General features: G+C 27.3%; 1 protein-coding gene across 1 annotated transcript in view; it reads left to right on the top strand.

The window, feature by feature from the left end:
- Positions 1–10,207, top strand: part of LOC106679946 (uncharacterized) — a gene marked incomplete at its 5' end in the record, with an annotated part of 308,178 nt that overhangs the window by 277,688 nt on the left and 20,283 nt on the right. Inside the window, 2 exon segments of the mRNA XM_067051769.1 lie at positions 3,349–3,521; positions 9,011–9,179. Of these exon segments, the coding sequence (XP_066907870.1) occupies positions 3,349–3,521; positions 9,011–9,179 (342 nt within the window).

The raw sequence follows: 10,207 nt of genomic DNA, 5'->3' as shown, positions 1-10,207 counted from the left end.
TATATGTATTTTATAATTCATCGTTATTATTCATAATTGTGCAATATTTATAGCTTTGTAAATAGTTAGGAGTGCCTTTTACACGAGACAATACGCCCAATGATCAATTGTTAAACAAAAAAAATCTTACTCTTATATTTACCATTTAAGGCCCACCTGGCTGATCTGATATTGAACATATGTTTAGTGTCGATTTAGAAATGTAGTTAAAAATCTAAATAATAATAAAATTGTTCCTGAAGATGGCATGTTTGTCGAAACATTGGAGATTTCGTTTGTACTTTAAATTTGGTAAAATAATCTTGCTTTTAATTTAAAAAAATATATACTAATAAATTTCATGTATATAAAAAAATATTTGATAAGCACAAGAAAATATTTATTTTATTTATACTTTATCTGCTTTTGGGAAATAACCCTTGTAAAGATTTGGGCTGGCCTTAAATATATCATTTTTATTCCATTCACTTCCATTTTTGAATGGGCGCCATTTTGTATTGTCTATTTCTATATGTCTATTTTTTACCTCTTTTTCAGGGACATATATATATTTTTTTTTTTTTAAATAAATGAATGTTTGTGTAAAATGTCACGTTTTTCTGCACGGACTCCCGGACTATTAGTACTAGATATTGGACATAGAGATCTTGGTACGGATTAGTCAGTATTAATCCCGATTAACTATATAGACTAGCTAGATGTCTAGATATCTACGAGGTACAATTCCATGACATTTGTCTTTATTACTAGATTCTTGTTCTACTTGATCTCAATAGATTCCGTAGAACAGTGCGAACTCCGAAGTCTCTGACTTAACATTTCTAATGTTTGCATAGAATACTGTTTAGACGAAGTTGAGATTATTTATTAATGTTGGCGAATCCTCGTTGTGAGTCATTTATAATTCGGTTGTAGTTATTGTGCTTCTGAAGTGATAAATTGTGTGAAGTGTCACCAAAACTACCTTATCAAGCCTTATCTATATCGTATACAACGATAGCGGAGATATTGACGAGAATGATGAATGATATCATTTGGCTATTGTCGCGGTGTCGTAGACGCACAAGGAAGAAGGTAGGTAGTGAATTCAGCCGAAAAAGTAAAATATAACTTTTACTACATCCATCCTATTTGCTCAGGATCATTATGTTTATGAAATATATATTTCTTCAACATTTCAACTGACTTACTATGTAGAAATCAATTTTGATTAAAATTATATATATGTATTTATTGTCAGTTGATAATATATGAATTATTGTAAATATAAGCAATAAAACTAACTATACATATATTTCTTGGATTCCTTAATATTAATAAAAAATTAGTATATACCTCTAAACAATAAATTTTATAAATATATTTCACAACATTAAAATAAATAATAATCTATTATTCCTTGATATCACTGATAATAATAAGCATACTAAAATATTTAATTAGTATTCATAATAAAGAACTTTATTTTGGTTATTTGTTTTTTGTTTTTTTATTATTAAATCTCTCTATTATATAAAAATGTTTTTAGTGATCACCATGTAATATTTTATTTTACGTGTAAGGTGGAATAATAAAGATGGGTCATAAAAAATTGAGTTTAACTGATGAAAAAAAAAGGTTCATTAATCAAATCATCCAAACTTTAACTGGAATAACACCCACCCTTTATAATAATATATGTTAATTTGTTTATATATATCATATATAATTTGAAAAATGTGGATTGGTCCATCCTTATGCCTTGGGGGGGGGGGAGGACAGGTGGTACCCCCTAGTATTATTAAAAAATTCTTTTGAACCATCATAATCATTTTATCCCCTTAACTACTTGCACTGGACCAGACATCTCGCTCTTGGTCCATCTCCCTTCTCCTACTCCAGTCCATATCCCGCCTCCTGAACGCCTCCATAACACTCTCCTCCCAGGAAATGCGAGATCTTCCTCTTGGCCTTCTTTCCACCTCGCAAGTTTCATATGTCTTTCCGGCAGTTCTTTCCTGGTCCATCCAAAGGAGGTGTCCTAGCCATCTTAGATTGTGCCTCTCTAGGATGCTCTAGTCAAGATGCTAGGAGACAAACCGGCTGGACTCTAAGGTTATTCCGAATGGTACTGTTCCGTACTTTATCTCATTGTGTCCTTCCTTTTGAATCATATTAATATAAAATAATATAATCACAATTTTACTCTGCATATTTATATACTACACACTTCTGTAACATTACAAACTTTTCTATATTTTCAAATAATCACATCTTCACCCCATTCACAATATTAAGAACAATTTTAAAATAAACAACTTTTGGGTCTATTTGTAATAATATATTTAAAATTCTGCTTATTTTTCCCACCTATTTTTTTATTGAATATTTTTTTCTTTCTTGTAGCTTTTATATCTACAATTTATAATTTAATATTATACAAAAGATTTAATTTCAAAAACTAATATTATTAAAAATATATCTGTAGGAAGATGGTTCTGGCGGCTTTCAATAAAGGTTCCAAAAAAACAGAAAAACTATTTAATACTAACAAATGTTCAACCCACTTCTCGTTGTATATTCTGGTTGTCTTATCATACTTTACAACAATTGTATCTTGATCTCATTTAGCCATGAGAAGTCCTGCAATGTGAGACGAAACTTTATTTATTTTTTTTCTGAATTATATTTGTATTACTTCTTTATTCATTATATCATAAGAACAACCTTTCAATTAAGATCACATATATTCACTAATTAATAGTGAGGTAAGAAAAATAAGAATAATAACTAGGAAATTTGTCATAATCTCAAAACATTTTAAATTTGCGGATGATCATAAGTTAGTGATGTTGATGTATATATAGTAAAATATTAAATTATTTGTGTGAAAATGTATACAAAAAAAAAAATCATTATAATACAATGTAAAATTTATTGATTGTAACTAAATGTTAATTGTAAATATTTTTACTTTAGAACTTGATTATGGGTAGAAGACCCTGTAACGTTGTTCAGATGACATAATGAATAATGAAATAATAAAAATAGTATAAATTCCTGAAAAAGAAAAACAAATTAAGTTTTAATAAAAAAAAAAAAAAAAAAAAAAAAACCTTTTGAACTTAGGTTGTAGGATTACAACTGATTATTTATATTCAATTATTAATAAATATTTTTTTCTGATATTTTTGTATCTTTTTTACCCCTACCCAGACCATCTTCCTGCAATCAATTTTATTGGGTCAACTAATAATCTTCCAAAAGTTAAAAATAAATATATTAAGAAATGTTTTCAAATATATGTATTGAATCAATTATATATTTGAACAAAATTTATTATTTCTTATATTATTCAATTATTTACAGTTCATTTCTGATTACAACGGGGAGGATCACTACTTCACCAGAATTGGCCCAGGTGGGCTCATCAACCTTGACAAAATCTACAAAACTCAGGCTGTGATGGACAAAATTGCATCTTTTCACCAGCATTACCATAAAAGGGTGCGAGATGTTGAAACTCTTAGAGAACAATTCAGGTATAGTTATTAAATTACTTTTACATCATTAGACATATATGGCAAATAAAATAGTCCAAGAGCCCTGGGTAAAAAAACAAGTTATTTCACCCCTCTCGCTAATCCTTAAACACTCTCATGTCTCCAGCTGAATATAAGTGGCTTCACCCTCATTTCCATTTGAAATACTTCTTTGGGATGTATTTCTTTAGAACATTTAAAACTAAAAAGCCTCACTATATCCTCAATTTGTTTATCCAGTGTTCCTCTATCCACTCCTTAAATATGAGATCCCAACCCACAGACTTGTACATTCCTTTTCATGGAACGGTTTCCTTCAAAAAATCTTTTATAATCCATTCTATTTTGTGCTGGAATACTCATCCAACATCCATCAATAAAACAACAGGGTATGTGTTGTTGTTTTTTTCCTTTAATATATTTTATTCATTAAATTTATTTCAATATTGACTTAATGACTATTTTATGTATTGATTATTTATAAATATCAAGACTAAAACTTCAGTATTTTTTTTTATAAATTTTATTTTCTGTATTATTATATTTATTCTGTTATTACTTAGTAATTAAACCATTTTATGCCAGAAAATTGGCTCTCAATTGCTCATTCTAATTATTCTTAGGGGAATAAATGAATCAGAATTACTTATGAATTATGAAATTACTTTTCATTTAATTTTTTGATTACTTTAATAAAAAATACATATATTTAATTGTCAAAATTGATGACTCTACCATCCATAGTTGGGGTGGATAAAATATGTCAGTTGTTTAAAAATGTTGTAAAAAGCTAATTTTTCATTCAGAGCTTCATATTTTTAAAACTATCTACAACATGAAAATCTTAATATAACATCATTAAAAATAGAGAAAAATTGCTAATATATCAGTCCTAATTGAACTTTTTATGTTCAATAGTTCTCGAGACACAGTTTTTCAAAAAGCAATGCTATTTCACTCTTAAGTTAGTTTGATTGGTTGAACTCTGTTATTTTGGTTTTTAATACATTATTATTTATTTATTTTAAACTGATTGAAATACTTTAACATACCCTACCTTAATAATGTACATTAAATAAAGTAATATTTTTAAATCTTGATCATTATTGGTTTACATTGGTTTTTTAACGATGGAATAATCTATTGTTTGTGACCACTTTGACCATGCACAATAGTCAATCCATCAGAAACCACTTCCAAATTATTTTTTTTATTATTAGATCTAATAAATATCTTAATTCTAGATACCCTTAATTAAAGCTATAAAAAGTTAACCTCATTTAAAAGGTAAACAAATTTGTTCTTGAAGTACCAGAACAACTTTTATCTGAGCTTAGATAGTACAGAGTCCCCCAACATTTAAAGTTAAATAAACCATAAATTAGGGATTTATGATATAATTTATAATGTTAATGTAATATTGGAAGATTATTGATTGACCGTGTGTATAGATGAATGGAATATGGTCTGGGTGCGGTCAAAAATGGAATATGGTCCGGGTGTGGTTTTTGACCACACTCGGACCATATTCCATTCATCATTAATATAATATGTTTTACCATACTTTATACAAAAAATCTTAATATAACATCATTCAAAATAGAGAAAAATTGCTAATATATGAGCCCTAATAGAACTTTTTATTTATTAAATAAATCAAATGGTATCCTTGTTTAGTTTCAACAATCTTTATTATATTAATAGTTCCAATTTTCAGCCAAATCGGCCATCCTCAAGAATAATCTTCAAATATAAATTCTCACCTCTCATCAAAATTTAAAAATGTTTTGCAGGTTATTCTGCCCAGGTCATTATTATAAGTGAAAACACCCTATTTTTTAATAACTTCATTAATTTCTAAAACTTTTAATTTTTTATTAATCTACACTATCACTAACATATAAATATGTTTCAATTTATATTTGTAGATTGTTCTTGAGGATGGCTGAAACGTTGGACTAATAATATAATAAAGACTGTTGAGACTGAACAAGGATACCATTTGATTTATCTAATAAATAAATACCAGTCTCATGAAATTGTAAAAATTATATTTAAAGAACGTTTTATGTTCAATAGTTCTCGAGACACAGTTTTTCAAAAAGCAACATTTTTTTCCAAATTACAAAAATTAATATTTTGTGAATTTATTTTGGAAAACATTATTGAAATTACTCTATGAATAATGTGAAGATGGCTATGAACCCTCAATTGATTTGTAGTCAAAAGAATAGAACTAGCTAGTTTCCAGAACATTCACCTGAATAAATCCACAAAATATTTATTTCTCGCTGTTTAGAAAAAACTTTTGGCTCATAAAAATCTATTTCTCAGGACCTGTTTGATATAAAGATGAACTATAATGTAGTTTATAACATTTATCTTTGTAGTAGCAGTAGTTCCCATGATATTTCCCAAAATATTGAATTTTGGAAAAAAATATTGCTTTTTGAAAAACTTTATTTTGAGAACTATTGAACATAAAGAGCTCTATTATTGCTCATATTTTAGAAAATTTACTCTAATTTAAATAATGTGCTATGTAAGTTTTTAGTGTTCTAGGTAGTTTTAAGTATATGGAGCTCTGAATAAAATATGAGTGTAAATTGTTTTTCTTAAATAAAATAATCTTCAGTGGATATGCACTTTAAATATTTCACTATTTACTTTTTAATGACATTTACCACATTCCTTGAGTAGTAAAGGTAAGTGATTAACCATTTTCCAACAGAAAATGAGACATAATTTTTTTTTTAAGTTTAAAGAACTCGAAAATGAATTTCTAGTAACTGTTAGAACAGCCACCAATTTTTATTCCCCTACCTTGTTTTTGTATTACCATTGTTTTTTAATATCATGGTTATCAAAATTATTAATTTACTTTAACTGTATATAATTTTCATTAAATTAGTCAAAAATTTGAATGAAATAATTTCTGTTTTTCTCTTCTTGGGTTCTTGGACTAAAAGGTTACTAACCTCATTTATGAGATGCTATAAAAATATTGAAACATGAAGAAATAAGAAGTTATATAAAAGCAGTTGTAAACCTTATATTAGTTTAATATTGATTTATTGATCTATAAATCAAGAAGATCGTATTCTAAAAGTAAAATGAATCATATTGTTCAATATGTTTTATGTTATATTGGTTTTGATACATGTTGTATTTTGATATGATTTTTTTTTTTAAATCATTAAAATATATTATTATAATGATTTCAAAATCATAACAAAACTAATAAATCATAAAGTAAAACAATCATTTTATATATATGCTTTCAAATCCTGACTTAATCTTTTTATTTGTTTTGCGGATCTAAGAGTTAGAAGTTAAAGGAAAACATGATAGAATTATTTAGAGGGATCTAATATTATTGTCAATCAATGAATAACTTTTGCTACAAAACTGATTAATATTAATTATTGAGTTTGATACATCATATTATTTATTTTAAGAATCAATGTATACATAGTTAGTATGTTTGTTATTTATCAAGTTTTAATTAGGAAATTGTTATGAAAAACTAGGTAAGTAAAATAATGTTTACATAAGTGGACATAATTTATAAGGAATGAATAAAGTTATAAAATATTCAAAACGAATGAATACGTGGTCAAAATTTCAGTTTTAAATCATTGCAAAAAAATTATTTTTAATCTGTTATCGCGGTAACACAAAATAGCAAATATTAATGTACATTTATAAAATCAAAGATCATAGAATTAATTATTTTATTAAAACTATGAATGAATTCAATATTTTAAAATAACTAATTATATACATAGAAATAACCTTTGTTAACAATGTTCATATTTGTTATTAAAATTATAATAAATCTTAAAATTTAATCAAATAAATTTTAAAGGTATTGAATGCCACTTTATTTTGAATAAGTGCACTTTTGAAACATAATTAATTGTGACTTTGTCATCATTAAAATGTTTGCAAAATATATTTATTTTATTTTCAACTCTTGGATGATTATGTATTCATTGAATGGCATATTTTTTTAATAACTATCGCAAAATTGTGTGGTATATTGTACATTGAATGTATGCTTCTGTGATATGTTCTTAATAAATTAAATACAGTAAAGTAAAATATCTGACCTAATTTATAGGATTATTTTATTAATTCTGTAAAAAACAAAAAAAAAAAAAAAAATAATAAAACTAACTTTTAAGGAAATATAAAACGAAATCATATGTCTCACCAGAACATTGAAAAATTAAAATAAATTAAGTAACTTCTAAAAGAAAAACAATTTTTTTCTATTTTTTAATTTCTAAATTACTTGATATTTTTCTTATATTAAATTTATCATTAGTTTTATTGCACCTTCCTTAGGTAGGTAAAATTTCTCATGCACTTAGAGAAAAATTAATTGATCACCATTCTGTTTCAAATATGACACATACATTTTTTTTTTGTCTACATTTTCTACACGTACTAGTCATATTAGATTCTTCATTAAAACTAGTCAGTCACAAGCAAATATAACTATTTAAAATCATTTGAAATTAATACAATTAGTTGTTAATTAAATTATCGAGGCTTAATGCTCCTCTCATGTGCTTATAAAGTTCTCTCCAACATCCTATTTGAGAGATTAGTTCCTCATGCCAGTAGGTAGATAGGCAAATATCATCTTAGGCGAGGGAGGTCCATATTGCAACAATTGTTCTCACTGAGGCTGATGCTGGAGAAATGCCAAGAGTATAGAACAGTTACTTTATCTACCTCGGATCTGAGATCAACTCCGAAAACATCTCGGCCTTGCAAAGCAGGTTCCTCTCTAACAAGACCAAGATCACTCTTTAAAAAAGCTTTTTCAGCCCTGTTTTAACTTATGGATCAGAAGCATGGGACTTTAAGAAGCAAGATGAAAATAGGCTTCTGATCTTTGAAAGATCAATCTTGAGAAGGATTTTTGGTCCTCTTAGAGAGGGTGGAGTTAGGAGAAGAAGGAGAAATGCTGAACTCGCTGGCCTTTATAAGGATATAGGCTTGGTCAAGTTTATCAAGATGGAATGACTTCGATGGGCCAGGCACATATGGATGATTCGGTGATACCGAGGAAGATGCTGTCTGGAAAGATGTATGGACAAAGAAAGGTTGGCAGGCCAAATGTAAGATGAGAGAGCTCAGGGACATCGGATGCATGTACTCTACTGAGAGTCTGAAACTGGAGAGCTGCTGTAGCTGATCGTAAGGACTAGCAAAAGCTTTTGGAGAAGGCCCAGTCTCAGTGACAGGATGTAGTGCCATCTATGTTATGTTAGTAATTGATTAAAGATTTTTTTTTTTTTTTAGAAAATGAATTTTGATCAAAATTGAATGATTTCCTTCCTTAGAAGTTTTATTGAAAATGATTAGCTTATTGAGAAAAAGAGAACTGCTTACCCCCAACAACTTCCAGACTTAAATTATGATTGTTTTATTTACAACTTTATAAAATGATTCTAATTTTGTATTTTACTTTGTAGTACAATCCATACTGAGTCGGTTGAACGACCTTATATGTCAGAAGATAACGAGGATGCAGAAAATGAAATGGACAGTTATAGGCCAGTTCAGCCGTTGCCAAACGATCATGGTGTCAGCTTCTTTCCCATTTCATCTCCAGCTTCAGGCCTTAATCACCATGTTCTCCAGGTAAAAATCTATTTTCAGTTGTGTATTTATTTGATATTTTTGAATTTGATCAATCTTTCTTAATGATGTAAAAATAAAAATAATTTTAGTGAATGGATCTTCATTTTTATATATTTCATATTTGATCCATAGAAATATTTACATTTCAGATAAATCATATCTTTTTTAATAAAATAGTAAAAAATGGTGAAAATATTATCGGTTACAAAAAATGTGTGATTTTCTAAAATGTATTTGTTTTTTCTCTTCAAGTAATGAAAGAATCTTTAATTTTCACATTATTCTTACTAAATCATTTTATTATGTACAAACAAACCAAATCACCTGATTGATTTAAGGAACAATTCAAGCAAGCTTATTTCCATATGAAGAACAGAATTAGAAAACTGAAAAAAAAATTTAATATTAACAATCCAAATTATTTTAACTATGACTCAATTTTGTTTTTGCATCCATTTTCGTGTACAAAAAGATAAAAATGACTTCCTATAATGATACTTATTTTTCTACACCTTATTCTTTTTAACATCTTCTCAAATGTATAAAGAAAAATAATATATTGGAAGAAGATAGTTGATTGTAGGGTGGTGGTCAATAAAGGTATCAAAATAGTAAAAAAAAACTATTTATTGTTAACCAATGTTTCGCCCAACTTTACAGGGCTTCATCAGGGCTGTTAGATTGAAATAAAGATGACAATACTACTATTTTGATACGTTTATTGACCACCACACGGACTATCTTCTTACAAAAATAATATATGAATAAAAATCTTTTTAATGAAAGGAATATGGTCCAGTTGCGGTAAAAAAAAAACTCAAATAGTAGAATTATACTATTTAATATTATTAATAAAATAGTATAATTCTACTATTTGAGTTTTTTTTTACCGCACCCGGACCATATTCCTTTCATCTTTACACACGGTCAATCAATAATCTTCCAAAAATCTTTTTAGTAGCAGTTTGGTCAAAATATGATTCCAAGGTAATTCAATAATGATTTGCCTAAATTTTAAATTAATTTTA

Source organism: Halyomorpha halys, unplaced genomic scaffold (genome assembly GCF_000696795.3).
Source record: "Halyomorpha halys isolate HHAL.00 unplaced genomic scaffold, Hhal_1.1 Scaffold235.1, whole genome shotgun sequence".
Lineage (NCBI taxonomy): Eukaryota > Metazoa > Arthropoda > Insecta > Hemiptera > Pentatomidae > Halyomorpha > Halyomorpha halys.
The sequence above is the reverse complement of the archived record's forward strand: the minus strand, read 5'-3'. Positions and strand labels throughout refer to the sequence as shown.